Source organism: Phaenicophaeus curvirostris, chromosome 3, assembly GCF_032191515.1.
Source record: "Phaenicophaeus curvirostris isolate KB17595 chromosome 3, BPBGC_Pcur_1.0, whole genome shotgun sequence".
In the NCBI taxonomy this organism is placed as follows: domain Eukaryota; kingdom Metazoa; phylum Chordata; class Aves; order Cuculiformes; family Cuculidae; genus Phaenicophaeus; species Phaenicophaeus curvirostris.
Window position 1 is genome coordinate 6396739 of NC_091394.1, and position 20303 is coordinate 6417041.

Below are 20303 nucleotides of genomic sequence, written 5' to 3' on the forward strand. Positions count from 1 at the left end.
TTGGACATACCCTGACTCTTGCACAGTAAGTCATTTTCTCCAGCCTTTGACTCACTTCAGTAACAACCCTCAGCACATTCTCCAGCTGTTTTAAAAGCCTCTTTTCAACTTATGGTCCCCAGAACAAGACAAATTATTCCCATGTTTTAATCAGCAGCGTATATAGAAGTGAAATTGGTTTTCTCCTGATATTCTTTGCTACTTGCATTTACGTGCCCAAGGAGATAAGAATTGCTTTTGTCAGAGGTTCAGTGGTAGCTCAATTTCAGGACTGGGGTTGCTAGATCTGCCTCACTGTAATTGCTTCTGAATGCTTGACACTTGCTGCTTTTCAGGATTGTGTCCATACTTAATGGCCAGTGCTCTTAGCTCCTACGGAATTATTGTCTGAATTGATTTGAATTGGTTTACTTTGTCATCCATTTTGGTCTGCGTTAGTGACGTGTCCCTCACTGTTTATCTCTCAGGTGTTTTTGTTAAGAAAGCTGGTAGAGGAACTCCCGTCTAATTTGTCAGGATTAATCTTCAACTGACAACTCTAGTATGAGAGCTGGCAGGTAGTTTTTAAAACGGCAAAGATTAAATGCACTGATACAGTTCTGTGCCAGCTTCTTAAATTGGAGTGTCACGTACTACTAATTCAGCCACCTACAAATGTCTGTGTGTGTTGCACGGTAGCGTTTGAGGCAAATTCGAAAAATAAACCTTGTTCAGCAAGACTTGTGTTTGCCTAATGTGGTGATGATTAGCATTAATTATTATTATAGCTATTTAGTGTGATTAAAGATACATCCATAAGAGCTCTCCAGTTGTTTTTCCTGAGTAGACACTAGACTAAGTGAGATATAATTGACTCACGTCATCTGTTTACCCTTTTTGGTGGTTAACAAAACCACAATCCACTGGTTGTCTGGAGTCATGCTGATGTCAAGCAATGGACTACAGCTCTCCCTATCTGCCTCTTTGAAGGCTTCTGTGACTAACTGATTTTGGTCAGCTCATCTTCAAATATTTGCTTTTAATAGATGTTAGTTGATATTCTCTTTAGTTACCAACAGAACTGAGAAATATTTCATCGTTTTCCTGATGACATGAGCCCACTCCATTCCAAGTACAACCCAGGGTGGCTTATGTAACATTGTCTGTGTTCTTAGTAAAAGTTTTTGCTATGCAGGTTTAAAAATGAGTATTATTATTGTTAAGAGTTTTTGCTTTCTGATACTTAAAAAAAATGTATCTTATCCCATAGATCTGCCAATGATCTTTTTTTTTTTCTTTTTGTGGTAACCCGTACCTACTTATTCAGTGAAACCAAACAGAGGTATTTAACTAAGCTGTCCTGGTTTTGGAATAGAAGGTGATAACATTTTGGTCACCTAATAAATATGAATATTATACTAGCTGAAATTGTACAAGTATTTTGTGTTATTTAATTTTAAAAACATGGTCTAGGACAAAACATCTCTTCCACTCCTTTATTTTCTTCATAATAAAGACAGGATAAATGCTGCGGAGGCCCCATAATACTATTATAAGTCAAAAGTAGGATGGCTTTTTACTTTTCTTTTTTCCTGCTGGACTTTTTTCATCCCTGCTTAGAATATATGATGGGGTTTGGATACATTTCCATCCAAAGAAAAAGAGAAAACCAAAACAAATTGTGATCTTTGCATTTGTAATTGGTCGGTGATCACTTAAGTTCTGCAAGCTTCCTGGCTGGGTTTGGTTTACCTGTTTTAACAGTCTTGATGTATTCCTGTCTTTATCCTTGCCTTCAGGCTGACCATTTGACCAGACGCGGCAAACCACTTCCACAGCAAGAATCTGTGGAAATTGAGTTAGCTGAAGAAAAACCAACTAAACGCTCTGTCATCACAGTTGAGGAGTTGACAGAGATAGAACGTTTGGAGGATCTGGACACTTGTATGGTAAGACACATTTCTTAGCTCATTTCATTAAGCACGCAAATAACTGGAAGAAAAATGTTTTCCAGAATGTTGTTGGCAATTTCATAGTATCAGGAAACTGAAATTAGGAATTGGCTTCTAGAGAAAACTAAATGTTAGCTCATGAACATTGGGTCTGAGTTGCATATTGCTGTTCAGCAAAGGAAAAGCTTTCCCCTTTTCTTTGCTTCTCCTTTCCTGCTACCTATTAAAGGGCATTTCCCTTGCATATATTGCTACAATCAAGCTAATATAATAAACATCTCTTCCACTGACCACTGTTTCACAGAGGTTCAGTTGCAGTAATGAATTGGACCACGGTGTCCTTTGACAACACTGCTTTTGTTCCACTTGGCATGGATTCCTCTGAACCATGACAAAAAATTGCTTCTGCCTGGAAGTTTTATTATTGACCGTGAATGGAAGTTGATTTTTTTTAAAATTAGCTTTTGAATGTATGGAAGAAGCCTTAAAACCTTGAGACGTTTTGCTACAGGTCATCCTAGAGAGCAAACTTTTCACAAGTCATTGAATTAAGAGTGTGAGATCGAGTAAAAATACTGAACATAAGTTGCTGAACAGCCTTATAAAATCCTATGTGTGATTTTTATTATAAAGATGGCTCCATGCCCTATCATGATTCTTTATGAGATGTAAATCTGCAGAATTGCAAAGAAATGGGTTTCCAACTGTTTTCAGCCTCAGTTTCCCTTCCACCCAGCTCAGCCTGTTGATGAACTCTCTAGTGTGGACAAGAACTTCAGGGAGCACTTCTCTCTTACAACTGAGTCAGTCTAATAGGTGATGACTGCTGCAAGGGATGGGCTTTCTCTTCTGCCCTAGTACCTGACTCTTTGGCCACGTGCTTTCATGGGACGATAAACTGGCAGAAAAATCGATTGCATCTTTTTGCAGAAGGAGTTCTGTTGATTCAGCTCCCTGAAAAGACTTACTGCAGAGTCAAACAAGTACAGCTTAAGAGAAGGAGCAGCAGGGTTGCTCCTTTCTGCAGCAGCTATCTGTTGGTCCCACTTAGCTAGAAAACAAAAGCATACCTACATTTGAAAAAAATCGCTTCTCTCCCCCTTCCAAATCTCATTCTTCACCAAGATGTGATTTGATGCAATGTTTGCCTGAACATCACAAATCCCTGTCAAGCGTGTGGTGTTGATGATATCATCTGACTCATCACTACTGCTACTAAGTTCCCGAAGCTTTCTGTAGCCAAGATTCAGTAATCATTTTGAGATGTAAATCCTGTGGGAAAGAGACATCCCCACAAAATATATGGTATCTGAACCTTGTACCTTTTAAGTCAGTTTTCACGTGCTGGCTTCATGTATAGAAAAATAAGCTAAGTGCTTATTTTGACATCTCCCCCTCCCCCTTTACATTTATTCTTGTAGTCTGTTAAGAATAATAACACTAGCAATTTTAAAAATAGCTCCTGTTTTTATCTCCTATCACCATGGTTATATGAAAGGATTATATTGCTGTGCTGTTATCTTTCACTTTGGCCATATTAAAATGATGGAAATGTGATGCTGCTCACACTCTTTAAAAGATGCATTAGATGCTAACTGTACTTCAGAAGTGTTTATGCCTCTCTCCATTCACCTTCATCTGCAGAGAGATACAAATACCTTTGTGACCCAGATTCTCATGAGTATCTAATTCCTCAAGAGAATGAAGCATCAAATAAACACAAGTCAGTAATCTTGGTGCTAAAGAATCCACTTATTAAAAACTGTAATCAATTTTTAAGAGCTGCTTTCTTGCATCCAAGGTGCAAATGATATTGGTTGCTGTTGTAAAAATATATAGGTAGATAGCCCCAAGAGGCTGAGTAATACAGGGAATTTTACTGGGCTAGTTTTCTTACTGAGTTTTTTTTCAAGCAAAAGCATTAAGAATGGATTTTGTGCATCTTCTGGGTGGAGTTAGAAACTTCAAAGATAGCATATGCGTGTGATATATTTTAGCTATGGGAAAATCATATGGATGTCTGATACTATGTTGGAAAAATCAATCTAATTTGTGGCAGCTTTTAAGCGTTGTGCAGATGTTTGCATGGAAGCGACCGTTCTGAAAGGGTCATGAGTGACTGCTTGGTGAGCTGGTCAGTGCAGGAAATGGATACGTTGCTGAAAGATTTTACTGGAAAGAGAAGCTTATCGTTTCATGCACTATTAATAAGAACCTAATTTCCTTTGATGATTTTTAATCTTAGATGAGAAATAGCTTTTTTTAAATCCATCTTCCAAAATGGCATTAGCCCAGAACACTGCCTTGTGTGGCCGTTGGAAATTCCTAAGCATTACGAAGTGTAACAATAAAACAGATTTTACCCTTTTGAGTAAATGATGCACCTGGCTGTGTATTCTGCAAACCTGAAACCTTGAATTGCAGCTTGGTGTTGTGCATGTTCAAAAGCCTAATCTTCTACTGCCAAAAGAATATGGAATGTGGGATGAGGCTGATCAAGTTGCTGGGATGTCAGGAAAAACTCACTTATGATAAGCCCTGTCTATCAATTTGCTCAAGCTAGATGTCAAAATGTCTGAGAAAGAAGAGATTTTTGGTCTTGTAGAAAGGCACTGAGCTTGGACCACTATTTTGGGGGAGATGGGATATTTTTCGTGTGCAAAACTGGATTAATTTTGCGAACCCGTTATCTTCAGCCAGCCTGTTCTCTTCTTTCTTGTTTTCTTTGCCTAGCCTACTGATGATCAGTATTCTGGCTGTGGCAATGTGTACAAGAGTGTCTTGTTATTCACCAGTCTCCCTTGAAGCTGTATTTGAACAATTTGGGGAAAAACTGGATCCAGGTTCAGATTTTACTCTGCGGTTACAGGTAGATTATATAGCACTGAAGCTAGGGGAGTGACTGTAAGTGAGGTAGATGTCTTTATAATAAGATGCTTATGAGCTTTTTCTTTATAAAACATGGACTGGCAGCAGAGGGATCTAAAACTCCCACTCCTGGTGACAGGGTGAACAAAGAGGATGTCCCTGCCACAGTAGAGATCTGAAAAATAGACTTCTAAGTGTTATTTCTAGTTCTTTTTGTTGTGAGAATTCAAAGTTATCTAAATAAAAAACTGTGCAGTTAAAAGCTTATTAGCTTTAACTTCAGATATGATTCTCATCCAGCCTTTAACAGTGGCCTGGGAGCCCATAATGTGAAAGATCTGTCAATCCTACCAGAATTTGCTAGTCTGTTAAATGAGTTCTGAAGAGCACTGGGAGTGATTGAGTGGTCCAGCGTAGGACGCAATAGCTACAACATTATGGACCCGAGAGTTTCTGAGCTCCCTAAGCTGCAGTACACTAAATTGATGCTTCCCTAATCTACAGCTGTTTTAGTTATCTATGGTTAATTAGAGCTGCATTGATGCTAATAAATTGTTAGAGAAAAACTTGCGTGCGAATAAGATGGAAAGAAAAACCATTATGCAAAAAAATTACTTGCTGTTCTCAGATTAAAGGAAAAGCTGTGGCCTGCTTTTCAGGGCTTAGACTTAATCGTGAATTAACTTCATAAAATAGTACGGTTTTTCAAAATCTGTGCCTATGTGACAAGAATGACACATTTTAAACTAGTGCATGTGTTTTAAAACTAACTTTAAATCGCTCTTTTTTACTGACATTGAATATATTGTATCTTGGTCTGTGTAATTGTGTAGGCAGATACCAACTGATTTAAATTTGCATAATGCTTCTAGTTGTACTTTATTATTTCATAGCCATTAGTTCTTTGTAGAAGTAAGAAATATTAAATAGGGCTCAATTCCCCACAAAAGGTAATGGAGCATCTTTGATTGTGATTTAACAGTTATGTTCTAAAGCTTTTCTTTTTTTTTTTTAGCTATTTGATTGTTAGTTTGGCTTCCAGAATACTTAAATGAAATCACCAGAGCTCAGCCACTATTTAAAGAATAGTTTTGAGAGAAATAGCTGTTTTACTAGAAGTCCATGTACTCATGGATCTTTAAAATATCCATTTCAGTAATATAATTTTATTACTGTAGGTAGTAACAAGCATACATCCAGGACAAGTATTGTTTTCAGAGAAAAGAAGAGGTTATTTATGTTCTGAAGAGGTATGGTAGGAAATTGAAACATGTAAAGGAATTGTAGGTTGTAATACAGAAGTATTATAAATCTTATAAATAAAGCTTATAAATCTTCTTTAAAGCATTTCAGTGTAAGATTGAAATGCTTGGATGGTAAATTATGTGTTTGCAAAAATGCTTGTAGCTAATAGAAAATGACTGTGATGAATATTGAATCTTAGCTTTCTCTCATCTGTTTCTAATTTTAACCATAGAGATGGTTCTATAATTTTAGTAGAGAAATATTGAAAAAAAAAAAATTCCCATGAGTGACACATTAATGCAACATTAAAACAACAGAAACCCCTTCAGTTGCTTTCACTGGAAGAAGGAGAAATTCATGGTACAGGCTTACGTACATGCACACTGATGCTGTAGGTAGAAAAATGAAAGTGGAGATTCTCTGGTATGCCCTGATATACTGAAATTTCTGATTCTTGTTGCTTTCTGTTTACCTGCAGGAGGATTGTCTCAAACGTAGGTAGTCAGCTTTTTGGATGAAGGACTAAACACCTACTGCAATAAAACCCCAGTTCATTTTAGACTCCGTATGTTCTCCTGTGCTATAAATAAAGCTCTAGTTCTGCAGCAGGCTTAATCCAGCAAAAATCATTGTTCTTGCTGAAAAGAGCATTTCCACGTCCCCCTGTATGCAGTTCACTCTTTCCTACCCACACCTTCACACTTGTACTGGTGTTCACATCGCCTCCCTGCAAACTGGGTGTGGGAATTGATTCAGCTGAAAATTAAGCTTTTTATGGAGGATTTCTTTCCCAAGTTAGCTTACAGACTGACTAGTCTCTGGCTGAGTTCACAAAGCAAATCCTGAGCGGTAGGAACAAGCAGACAGGGATGAGGGCAAAGGCAGCAGCCTGGATGAATGCCGGATTAAATTGATTGTGACACTTGAGTTTCTCTCTTGTATGCGTTAGCAGAAATAGACCTTTGATGTGTAGTAAATACAGCACTCTGTGGGAAGCTAAGAATTGGCACTATGGTATGTGAGAGTATTCTTGGCTTCTGAAAAGGCTCCATCACAGGCATGTGATCAGAACCGCTTCAGTGGGAGTCTAGTAATATATCTGACTCACCCTGAACTAGGAGAGTTTATGAAAACATCACTGGGGGGCACAGCACATTGCCAGCGTGCTCCCTAAGCCCATCTCTGCGCGTGCAGTGCTGTGGCTGAGAAAGTAAGAGACAGAGGGAGCTGGTGTGATTAGTTTTGCAGAACCTGTGGATGTCTTGCTTATTTGCAAGTTGTGCATCTTCTATGTTAGCCTCACCATTAGTATTGTGACTACAATAATTTTAATGGTGAATATTTGTTGCACATCTTTTCATGGGTTCCTTATATGTAGTTTTGCAGCAACCTCATTGCCCTTAGAGGTCCTTATCTATGTTTATTTGATGCCTGCTACATGTATAGACTACAGTCTCTCTCAGGCTTAAAAGGGGTTGCGTGTTCCCAGCTGAAACAGTTGAAAAGAAATCTGACTATCAATGTCTCTTTTGTGGTCTCTGAGTGGAAGGTGGTGATGGATAGTTGATATGTAGTATGCTTTTCTCAAACCAGCTGAGATTTCTTAAGCTTCAAAGCTGTTTCTCATAGTCTAAGATACATTAGTGATACAATATGAAGTAAATGAAGAATGTGATAAACTGCTTCTAGTACAGCACTGCATGCTTGTTTCAGACTATTTTTTCTTCTTAAATTTAAGACTGTTTTCTGCTTAGGTTAAAATGAGAATTTTGGAGTGCAGCTGCTGGGTATTCTGTTTGCATGGTGGCACTTCTGTATCAGGAGCTCTTCTTCCCATAATACTGACACTTTGTTTTGCCTTAGTAGACCCAGATTTGTATTGGGGGTGGAGGAGAGGGTGTGTAGTTACATCCTTTGTGGCAGCAGTTCTATTACTGATATTGAATTTCCATCATTTTATTTCACCTGTGGTGAAAAGGCCACATTGGAAGGAGAGTTCAGTAACTGAGCACTCACAGAAACACTGATGTGGAAAGTTTAACTTCCCTGCAGTGGTTTTAGGAGGGAGTTGGCTACTAAGAAGTTAGTCTGTGGCAGATAGAAAGGTCTTGAACAGGTAGCTATGCAGTCTATAGGTGGTGCCAACCCCAACTGCTCGATCCCACTGTTGACCCCTCTTCTAGCAAGAATTTGAATGCGTAGATGGTAGGCAGAGTCATCCCAGCAGACACTAGCCAGGTAGCCTGCTGGTGGACACGCGTTCACCACTTGGTGAGAGCTGGGACTCTCCCTGCCTGGGTTCACTTGCCCTGCCAGCCAGCACCCATCCGTATAGCCACCAGCAGGGATCACCCAAGTGCTTACTTATCTACTGCAGGTAAACTTAACAGGTAATGAAGACAAAGCCCTTTGTACAGGCTGGATCAAGGGTGTGTGTCATCCTTTCTGCCAGCAGAGTGGTGAAGTCAGTTGATGTTCTACACAAATAGATAAGGAATTCATCTTTGCACAGCCTCTGTTTATAAGAAGCTGCTCAATATTTCCCAGATTAGCAAGAGCTACTTTAGGAGGAGTTCTTGCCAAAATCTAGACTCTGTAACCTTTGGCAGAGAGACAACAGCAAACAGCATGAGAATAACCTCTAATAGTGCTGTTTCTGTAACGCACGTCTGTCTGCAGCCATAATGCTTCTTGATTCAATTAATATCTGGCAAGTTAACATTCTCAATTGGTTGACGAATTTGCTTTATAGGTTTCATGGTCCTTTCTGCTGCTTTTTTGATTCTTCCAGCATCTCACATAAGTACCTTGGCACGATTTACTTGTCTGTGTTGTATGTGGGGGAGTCCTGTTTACTCTGAGGTCTGGAGAGCCTACTGAGAATAGCACGTGCACAAGTCTGTCTCATAAGTGCTTCAAGGTTCTGACTTCATCTAGAAGAACAGGAGGCTTGCGATTTTTGGCTCTGCAAAATTCACACCTCATATTGTAGGGATAAAGAACGCAGGAAGAGGAAGCCTGTGTTAGGGCAGATGGTTATAGGGTAATGTTAGATTTTGCTATATTTTATCAAAGAAAAGGAGGTTAGGGTAAGCTGGGTTACTGGAATAGGAACTTTTAAATTAATAAATAAATAAATAATCAGGAGTACATAGTGCCAGAGGCTAGAAGACAGCTTTTGAGTCATTGAATCTCATCCCTGCTATCATTGACAACTGCATCACACAACCTATGCATAAATTTAGCAGTATTCCTTTCAAAACATCTCCCTCTTAGACTACAGGAGAACTTAAGACTTAGTAGTAGGGTTTTGCCTGGATGACTTTTTTTTTTTTTTTGTAGTTGTTCATTTCAGATTGTTGAAAGGAAGGAAATATGCAGAAGTTGTGTTGCTTCACAGTCCTGGAAAGCTATAGGGCCGGCAGACACAACGGTTCCCATTCATAAAATCATAGAAAGGTTGGGGTTGGAAGGGACCTTTAAAGATCATCTAGTTTTAACCCCCTGCCATGAGCAGAGGCATCTTTCACTAGGTCAGGTTGCTCAAAGCCCCATTCCACCTGACTTTGAACACTTCTAGTCAGAAGTACCTTACCTCAATCTTGCTTTAATTGCCCACGGCACCAGATACGGTGGCTGTTCTTATTTGCTGTATTGAAGGGCTTTTTGTCTTCCTGTAGGGAAGTTTAGGTCATGAACAAGTAATTTTTGCATCAGCATTTGCCAGGTAAAGGTAATGAACAGCAAGCAAGCCGGTTATGGTGGCTTAAAGAGAGTTCATGCCATCTGACCTGCAGCAGCTCTCCATTGTACGCTTCATTTTTAACTAAAATAAACTAGTGCGACCATCCTCTTTGTTCATCATAAAGCCCAGCTGCTGTGGAAGATGCTGCTAGCCTCTTCATAAGCAAGTAGAAAACAGAACTGATGATATGGAGAATTACTTTTTCTCTTGCCGGTGGTAGTTGCAGGCAGAGTTCCTTGCAGGGTAATCGTTCCCGAAGTATATCCAAAGCTTTGGATATTTATGTGCAGGAATATTTATTAGCAGAAATTTTACATGACTTGAAAGATGCAAGGGCAGAAATATTAATTAAAAGAATATATTGAAGTACGTGGTGAAATATCAGAAAGGACATGAATCATGTCTCAGCAAGTAGAAAAGCAAAGGTTTCTTGCTTAGTGAAATGACACGAGCTCACGGGCAAATCTATTCAGCTTATCTTACTGCAGTGCTACTCTTTTTCTTCCAGAAAGTGTTTCTAAAGGTCAGGCTGATTTAGATGAGACTAATTGGATTGATTCTGAACCACAGCTTGTTCTCTAGAAATTCAGCTTTTGAGGAAAGAAAGGAAATAAACAAACATGCTCCTTAAGTTCACTTATGGATTACTTATATGCCATACGTATTTGCAATGTTTATGTGTAGTATTTCCACATAGAGGATGGAATACTTAGATATAAGGTCAGGACTAGATCCTCTGCTAGTGTAAAAGTGCATAGCTGCTACATTCAGGATAGCTGTTTTTACAAACAACAACCCATTGCAGCGTGGCCTTGGTTTCTAAATGATATGTTAGTGGCTTTGCTCTCCTGTCTCCTGTAAAATACTCCATTAGCTGTCACGGATTTTAGCTTGGCATATAACTTCCCAAGTACGATGGCGCTCAAGGGGGAGATTCTAAGGACGGTGATTCAGGTTGCCACTCCTGCTAGTGGGAAGTTCATAGCTGTATTTATGCAAGCTGTGCTGAGGATTTTATTCTGGAAATCACGTTATAAAATCTTCAGTAGCTGGAAGTAAGCAATAGCAACTTCTTAGTTTCTAAGGCTCTCTATACAGATAGTGAGACCCCCTGGTGTCCAAGGATTCATATGCAAAAAGGAAAAGTTGGTCAGTTTACTGTTCTGCATCAGAACAAATATCTGAAGATTATTTTTTTTTAATGAGAGAACAGATTTGTGACTTCTCTGTCAAAGGTAGTTAGAAGACTAAAAGAAGCTTGGGAAGTATTGACTGACTGAAATGATATCATGTTGGCTTTACAGGTCAGGATTCCTTACAGCAGGATTTGTGATAAAATGCCATGTTTTCTCATGCCTCTTTCTTAAAAAGGCATACCCCACAAAAGAGATACAGCTGGAACAATTTTACACTGGTTTTAAATGTGTTTGAAGGAACCATCACACTATTTTATCTGTCAGCTCGTTCTCAGTTATTGTGATTCCCCAATCTAATTTCTGGTTTTGTTTGGGTTGAATTTTATTGGAAATTTTGGTTGTGAGTTGGTGTTTCCTCTTCAGCAATGGCATGTATGATGTGAGGCAGACCACTTCATTTTGCATTTGACAAGGGCAGCAACCAAAGGGAAAGGGTTGAGTGGCCTCATGGTGTGTAGTGCTTCAGGAGCTTGGAGACTGGCATGAGGCTTCTTGCAGAGTGCAGCCAGATTCCTTGGTGACTTCAGCCAAGTCCCTTCATCTTTGCTTTGCTTAACGGTGCCTCCTTGCATAACCTGTTGCCTGCTGTGTGCTTCCCTCTCCTTCTCCCTCCTTACTCCCCACCCACAAGCTGTTTAACACCTTCTAACTTTTAAGCTGCTCAGTAGTCACCCTCACTTAGGTGAGATCACTAAAATCTGGATGGTAGGAGATTCCATAAGCCCTTGCCGGATCAGGACTGTAGACTGTAAACTCCACAAAATACTAGGTTTCCTTCTTGTTATGTACATATTGCTTTGCACTTTGGTCCTAATGGTGTTTCCAGCTGCTTGTATAATATGAATAACTTTCCTGCATTAAATACACAGTACACACTGGAGTACTACCATGAATACTGTGTGGAAGAGAAGCTGTGCTGCAGGTAGATTTTTGAAGTGTGCTGGAGATTTATTTTTAAGATGGTTTCAGTTTTCAAGATGTTTCTGAACGGATTCTGCTGTCTCTTCAGCAACCTTGGAGCAGCCTCAGTGAAGAAGGGCAAGAGAAGAGAGAACATGGATTCTGGCAGGGAAATGGAATAAGAGTTGTGTGTGTGTGACTAGCACACAAAAATGAGTAATGAGGAGATTTGCCTGAATCACTGTTCGCTGAGAACTGTGTAAAACCAAAGTTTATGAAGGTAAAAGAAAAAAAAAAAAAGGAGTTGGCTGTGTGCAAGGATGCTGCTCTTGCTACTGAAAGATAGCCCATCACGTCTTTAAAACTTTTTAGCTATAATTAAGCTTCAAAGAATGAACCGTGACGAGTGGGTCATGATTGCTGAAAATGTCAAAGCATTGAGTAACTGACCCTAATATCCTTTTAACAATTAAATTATGAACTTCCTGCTATGCACAGGCTGTTTTCACTGCTGATAATTACAACACTAGTGCAATATCCATTTAAAAATGCAGCACTTCCTTGCTGAGCAGTTTAATCCCGACCGTAACTATTGACTTCTGCAGCAAACACTGTGTGAATATCCACACAGTTCTTACAATAGCAGTTCTCATTCAACTTTAAGGCAAAACTGCACTTCTAATGCTTGGCATTTTTTATTGTAAATTAAGGAGGAGTGTGATTGGATGGGTCACGTGCTACCCAAGAAAAGGGAAATTGTGTTGCTTTATTTCATATGATGGCTGTGCTGCTTGCTTGCTTTATTTTTTTTAAACACATTTCTGAAGGGGAGAGGAAAAATTGTGCTTTATTAATGGAATAGTGTTCTTCTAATGTGCCAAGATGCTTGAAAGGCGTGCACCTCTAAGCCTGCTTATGGAAAGGAGAAATACTGTAGGTTTGGATTAGGTTTATTTAAACCTCCGGAGAATTGGCTTGCATCCTTTTTTATTCTTTCAAGAGAAGCTTTGTTTTGTTTTTCCTGCTTTCCACAACAAACTGCAGATTTTTAATTCAGAAGCTTCCTTCAGACTAGGAAATAACACATTTACTGTTTGTTTGGGTTTTTTTTTTCTCATTACTAGTGCCAGCAAAATGAAAAAAAAAAATGACTAAACACCACAGTACATTGGGACAGCAGGTGGCAGGTTGGCACCACTACCAGGTGCTATATATTAGAAACAAACATCTGAAAACCTGAAGTCCTGATATAGATAAAATGAGAGAGATCACAATCTTCTCTGGAAACACCGAGTATATGGCACCTCCAAATGCAAAGGATTTTTACCTCATTCTTGCATGTCCCCTTTCCTGCTAAGACTTTTAAGTGTTTTGGCTTTAGTTTTCTTTATTTTGGTGACTTCTGGTTTTGCCTCCTTTCCTGAGAACTGCTATTGCTTTGTCTTCCCCATTCATATTCTTTTTTCTTTCTTTTTTTGCTGCATGGAGACTCTCTGCTGTACAAGTGTAAGTATTTTTTTAGCTCTGCTCTTTCCAGCCTATTTGTTTACGTTTTTGTGCTCCATTTGCCTCTGTGCTGCCTTGTGAGTCTCCTGGGAGACTGTAGTACCATCCATCTGCACCTACAAATGAAATAGGCAGCAGTTTAGGGATGAGATCGGATTCTACATGGATTTTACAAAAAGATTCATCTGGCAGAGCATCTGAATTTAAAGCATCCCCTGGCTTTAAGACCGAAACAAAGCAGAGTGCTGATGTCAAAGGTATAAGCACAAACATCACTGCTCGGAAAGAAAAATCTATTGATTTGGTTTCGTGTTCAAGCATCACCCAGCTTAATGAAAGAATGGCTTAAAAATGGGCATAAACTAGGGCCTTCTTGCCACAGCCTGTGGAAGAGATGTCAGGGGTTATCAGTTGCTCAGTTGTGTTTTCTTCATTTAGTTGAAACATCTTAAGCTTTTGACTGCTGTTCTCACCTCTTCGTGTTGCTGCCCTTCATGCATTCTTGAAGCTGAAAACCCATACATTGTTTTGCGGGTTGGGGAGCTGAATTTCAAGAGGGAGAGGGAGATTGTTCTTTAGTTCGTTTGAAATCTTTTGAAAGGGAAGTGACAAGAAGGTCACTGCGCATCCCTGTAACTAATAAGGTTGAATATTACTTTGGAAGAAGAGGAAAGCGTGGATGTGAGCATATCCTTCAGCACAGAGTAATTTCAGTTATCTGTATAATCAAGAAATGGAGAGTATCTGAGACCCTGTTGCTAAAATCACTTTGTGTTCTAGCATTCAAACCGAAGTGATTTTAGTTGTTGGTTTTGATTCCCAAGACACCAGTGTTCTCCCACAGTTGGTAATATAATTTAACAAAACTCAAGAGAGCTGAGATAGTTTTGTGATGAAGAGATTCAGTAGGGAGGAATCTGGAAAAGTGATCATCGCAGGAGATCCTGGGAGTTTAAAGTTAGATTGGGCACATGAGAGTGTCTAAATAAGCCCTTATTTGAGAGCACGGTGAAGATTTGCTGGCTTTCATCTTCTGCAGAAGGGTTCCTTTATGGAGCCTTCTCTAGAGATCTCAGTGACAAAGCTGCATGCAGACTTTGTGTGGGCCTCCAAAGACCCAGGCATGCAGTTCATCTTTTTATCTGTTCTGCCAGGCAGCGTACAGTGTGCTCACAGAAAGCAGGCACAATAAAAAAGTAGTTCAGGAGGTGGTCTGCTAGAATGAAGAGCCCTTGGAAGATGTGGAAGAAGTGAAGGAGGAGAGGTTGATATTAACAGCTATTCCTCTGTAAAGGCTACAGCTGCAACAAAAGTTAAGAGAGGCTGTGTTGTGCTTGTGTGGCCAGAGGTGGTAGGAAGGCAGAAGCTGTACACCTGCCAAACCTGAACTGCTTCCATGAGCTATGGGAAACGGGGCTCAGGCTGAAGAGAAGCAGAGATCTTTCCGTAGGAGTTTGAATATCTCCTTCGGTAATGAAATGAGTTCTGCTGCTGTAGCGTGCTGCATATTGGCTGAGATATTAAGCTGAGATTAAGCCTAATATTTTGTAAAAAGAGCACACTGGCCTATTTAAATTAATGCTTTGACCCATTTTGCTCTGTGTGCGATCTCGAAAGTTCATTTGGCAAGAAGCCTTTCATCTGTGCACTTCCTAAACAGGCTAGAAAACAGAAGGTTTTCAAGTGAAAGTGTACGTATAGTTGTTATTCATGCTGTTAAAGCAAATGGGAAGCATCTATATCCCTCTGCCTTTATCCCCAGCAGCCAAGCTGCTGATGGATCATGCCAAGCTGACAGTAAGTTGTAGCAGTCAGCCAGAGACTGGCTTGTCGCCATCAGCACAGCTCTGCAGGTTCATCTCAGGGCATTTCGTTGTCTGGAAGGGAAGGTGAAATCATTCTGTTCCTGGCTGTTGGGGTTGTCTTGAAGCACTTGAGTCCCTGCACAGGAGCTTTAAAATTTGACCCAGGCTGTTCTGCATTGGTGCCCTGGGCTGATGCAGCTCTTGGCTTCCCTGTGTTCAACCAGGAGCATTCTGGACACTGGCCATGGCTGTGAAGTTACTGAGCGAGTGGAGGTCTCCCATCAGCCTTGTTTTCTGTCTTCTGTTCTGATCTTCTTCAGCACAAGAATTGCTGCATTATTGTAGGATCTAATTTTCAGTCACACCATCAAAAAAGACGGCAGGCAGACCGAAATGCATGTAAATATACTTTAACAAGAGAACTGGGCTACAGCTGGAAATAAAACCGATGGACTGCTGGTAGGGACTCCTAATTGCTGTCCCCCAGATGCTGAGCTGCCTCAACCCTTCTTTACTTGAGGTGGAGGTGCCTTTGGTTGTTTCAGGTTTGGGTGATGGATCAGCAGCTGTCAAGGTGTGCAGTTCAGAGGCTGCCCAGCTGCCTGCACATCGCACTATCCACTGCAGTTTTGGCTGGAAAAGTTCAGGACTTTCCCACCACTTGCCATCAAATCCAATCTGCTTAATATGTTGCTAACCCTGAAAGTAGTGTCCGACCTTTTGATGCAGTAACACTTTGTCTGCCAGTCAGGTTCAGGGTAAGTCTGCTCAGGTGGTAAGCTATTTCCTGGCCAGTCTTGAAACTATTGTATGATTTACTGATGCTTGTCAAATGTCAAAGTGGAAACCTGCAGTGGCTGAAGGTATCTTATTTTCCCAGCGATGTGTATAGTAATAAGAGCAGAGCTCTGTTGCCCAGACAGTGCTACCACTGCCTGCTCTGTAGTCTGTAAGTCCTTTTCTGATCTTGAGAAGATGGGTAATAACTTTCCTATTATGAAAATCTGCCATAATCCTGAGCATGTGAATAATCCTCCTGACTTACTTTGGATGGGAGTATGAATTCAGAACATGTACGTCGGTGCACTGAACTTTCCGTACGTGAAAGCTAGCAAATGTTTACCTTTAAACAATTTATGATTTGGCTGAAATGTCAATGCCAGCTGTGTCTTTTCTGGCTCATATAAAGTTGATATTAGTGACCTTGATTAACAGTTCTGTTAATGAGTTGTGAGCCGTAACAGTTTCCTGACTGACACTCCAGATTTGAAGCTAGGCTTCAAGGCTAGCAAGTAAATAGAAGTATATAGATGTCATTAAAGCCAGTATGTACAACTCTACCCCCAAAGGAGCTATCTTTGCAGAAGCTGGGTAATTTTAAGTTAACTCTTTAGAAAACCTGCAGGTCAGCTTTTTGTTTAGAAGTCTTATGATGCTGAGGTATGTTAAGAGGTTCGGAATCGGTGACACATGCATTTCCTGTAGCAAAACAGTCCTCCTTGCCCTGCAAACTTTTCGAAGAGTACAGGCAAGAAAATAAGGGCAACTTTCTTTCAAAAGTAACAAACTCAGTCTTAAGTCTAGGTATTTGCGCTCTTAAGACAACATATTCCTTTTTTTTCTGGGAACGTGAAGATGAGGAGAAGAATAATAGTGCAAAACTTTCAGTAACTTCTTTGTATGCCGGGGTAGCTCACCACCTGTTCTCAATGTATCTAAAGTCCAGGGAAACCATGTGTTTGCTGAAGACAGTGCTAACGCTGACATGGTATTCCTGGTTTTTGGAAGGCTGTGTGCACCAAGACTGCATTTTTCTAGGGAAGTTTGGTGAGCAGTGTGGTGGTGTCCAGAGGCTTAGATAACTGAGTTTTAATCATTCCCAGTAGCTTATCACTAGCAAATGAACCATGAAAGTGTATTTTGTATGAAAAAATAAAAGCCAGAGCAAGGGGGAGACTATCCCCAGTATTGTCATCAACTGTGCAGTACTGTATGTAGTAATTAAGTATTTTCTGCTTCATGATCTGAAATACAGAGGTGAGGTTTTAATGTTCCCTTGTTTTATAGTTGGGGACCAGTGAGTTAATACTTGGGAAATTCAAATCATCATCCTGTGTACACCCTGTGATTTTAATGGGAAGAATAAACTACTTCCCTGGCTCTGTTCAAAGTCAGTTGCACAAAATGTCAATTTAGAAAAAGGTTTGGATGTTTGAGAAGTGGAGGAAAAAAGCCCATTCCCTCCTGGTGTTAAATCCAATCAGATCTTGAAATGATACATACGCTCAAAGAAGTTTTTTGTTGGATAGAAAGGAAAAGGTGTTCTTTGTAATTTCTTTTGTCCATTGAAGTAATTTTTGTTCTGTTTTATGTTGCTAGATGACTCCTAAATCAAAAAGGAAAAGCATCCACAGTAGAATGCTCCGGCCGGTATCCAGAGCTTTTGGTGAGTATTTCTTAAAGCCTTTTTGCTTCTTTGCTTGTCTGAGATTCTCCTAGGTAGTTCTTGTTCGAAGAGCACAGGTGACTCTCCCTCCCTCTGAATTACATTAGGCACCCACACTGCTTGCTTTGTTTTGTGACTCTGCTGGGGTGTTTGATATTAAATGCTCACAGTACTCCGTCTGCTCATAAACACGTTGTGGCTCAGTTCTCTAAATGTGTTTATAATTATTTACCACAAAAGAGAGGAATGGCATTGTCTTTTACTTTGAATAGCATGTTAAGTCTAATTAGAAAGTTTTGATTTCTCTTAGAAATGGAATTTGATCTAGATAAAGCACTGGAAGAAGTACCTATCCATATAGAAGACCCACCATTTCCTTCCAGCAGGCTGGACAAACGAACTTCTGGATTCATTTCAGAGCTGCCATCAGAAGAAGGGAGAAAACTGGAACATTTCACAAAATTAAGACCCAAAAGGAATAAAAAACAGCAGCCCAGCCAAGCAGCAGTGAGTCTACATAAAAATATTGCTGGCCATGTCATCTATTGATTGCTTTTCGCCATAAGTCGATCTTGCAATATAACGAGGACAAAGTTCTAAAAGCCATAAGCAAATACTTTATTTTTCTTCTGTTATTCATGTCTTTCAACATGCAGTTCCTGTTATAACATTCTCATCTTCTTTAACACAACCTAAGACCAGGATATGTTTTATCCTTTTTTATTTGCTTTTGTTTTTCATGGAAGCACTTTCTTGGAGGCACTTTGAGATTTCACAGGAACTGCATGAAATATCATGAAACTTTTAAATTATATTGCAAGGGTTTGTTAAGTCTTAATCCTTTCTTCTGCCTGCATTAGGACATGGTAACTTGGCATGAATTCTTATTTCTGTCAGCTCTCAGAAGAGCTACTGTGTGACACCAACATTCCTGAAGCTCCTTAACTAAAGATGGTGTTTGGGCCAGCAAATCTGCATAGTCACAGATCTGCTTTTCATGCTGGAGCCTGCCTTAGAGGAGCAAAGCAGAAGAGCGCTGTCTGCCTACGAAAGCTTTGGTGTGAACCCAAGTAATGTGTGCGGAGTTCCCACAGTTCCATTTCCTTGGCATACCGCATCAATAAAGATTTATTTTTGTGATGGTATGTCCTCGGGGTAGGTAAGGGCAGATCTGGAGGAGTTACAGAGCTATCTCATGGCGACAGAGCACAGCTGATAGGATAAGTAACCCTTATCAAGGTTCAGCCGTTGCTTCTCTGAGTTATGCTGACTGGTAATGAACGTCTGTGACCTCTTCTGCTCCCTGAAGATTGTCAGTGGAGAGGGTACTTGAAAATTTCCCGAATGCTGGGAATGATGATATCGGGGGGTAGAGTGCTTTTTGCACCACTTGGAAATGGAGAAGCCTTTGAGCAGAGTGGCTGTTCAAGCCAATTTTCCATCCCCTTGCACTTTACAGGGAAGAACCAGAGGTAGGAGGACAACGGATTGGTGTCCTGCGTTCTAGTGAAAACGCATCTGTGTTTTCTTCTCCTGATTCTAATTATGTAGAATGCACACGTTTTCCCAGTTGCTAAACTTGCCTCTCTTCCAAACTTATTTGGTGCATCCTGTGCCATCTGCCCAGGGGTGGAGGGGAGTGGGGGCGTGGAAGGGCAAGGGCTTTGCGATTAGACATGGAACTAGGACGTACAGTGTCTTGCTCAGCAGAAACTTCTTGTAGATGAAAAGTCTTACTTCCCATGATAGTGCAATGTTATGGGAATGCTCATCAATTAGGAAATTAGGTGTTTGTTTAGTTGCAGAAATAAGACTAAACAAATCTTTGAAAGGCTTAGGATGTTTGCTTTGATGCTGCCAACAATTGAGCAGCCAAATTCTGAAGGCCAGAGTCATGAGTGGTGGACTGTGGCGTTGTTCGCGGAATTGGTTGCTGCTGGTTTTGCAACTTGGAGAATACAGAAGGTAGTGGTTAGGAAAAGGACTTGAAATGTGAGAGACAGAATCTTGACCTTTTCTACTACTTCATGCAGGTCTGTTTGGTTGTCTGCTGTTCCCATTATTGCCATTTAGTAATTTAAAGAGTCTCAGATGATCATAGCTGTACTTCTCTGGGTTTACTGGAAAACAGATTTTTTCTTTATAAGCTGGAAAATGTAAGAAGAAATTGAGAAAAAAGGCAGAAATGTGAACTTTTAACTTGGGGTAGGTGGGCAGGCAGAAAAAAGATTTATATTTTTGTCAGGATTTTTATTAAAGCAAGTGTTCAGAGGGGAAAAATAAAAGCAAGAGAGGATTAAAAAGAAAATCTCAGGACCACCCCACCCCCAAGTAGCTTTGAAGCAATATGATGAAACAGTTTATCATGTGGAATTTGTGAGATCTCAACCTCATCGTGTGTGTGAAGGTGTAGTATGAGAAAGAGGTAAATGGCTAATGTATGAAAGAAATGGTGATTCATGTTATTTATTTGTGCTTCCAAGCCAGTATTTTTCCTTAATAAGGAAACAGAAGGCTCACCTTTAAAGTTAGGGTTAAAAAAACAAAAAGATAAATGAAAATCAGGATTAGCACCAGCATTAGGAGCATAAAACCTGAAATAAGCCAGAGTTCAGTCATTTACACTGATGTTACAGACTAAAAGGCATTACAGTAAACATC

At 40.1% G+C, this 20303-nt stretch overlaps 1 protein-coding gene and 1 long non-coding RNA gene across 5 annotated transcripts in view; one reads left to right on the plus strand and one right to left on the minus strand.

Annotated features, from left to right (window-relative positions):
- LOC138718769 (uncharacterized) overlaps nt 1-20303 on the minus strand; it is a 520404-nt gene that overhangs the window by 445334 nt on the left and 54767 nt on the right. The window lies entirely within an intron of this gene.
- Nucleotides 1-20303, plus strand: part of CARMIL1 (capping protein regulator and myosin 1 linker 1) — a 194417-nt gene that overhangs the window by 152800 nt on the left and 21314 nt on the right. For 2 of the 4 annotated variants that reach the window (XM_069853301.1, XM_069853299.1), the window contains exons 29-32: nt 1779-1928; nt 13374-13391; nt 17576-17642; nt 17953-18149. In XM_069853301.1, coding sequence (XP_069709402.1) covers nt 1779-1928; nt 13374-13391; nt 17576-17642; nt 17953-18149 — 432 coding nt within the window. The remainder of the gene's footprint in view (nt 1-1778; nt 1929-13373; nt 13392-17575; nt 17643-17952; nt 18150-20303) is intronic. The other 2 variants (XM_069853302.1, XM_069853300.1) reach the window with 1 other exon arrangement.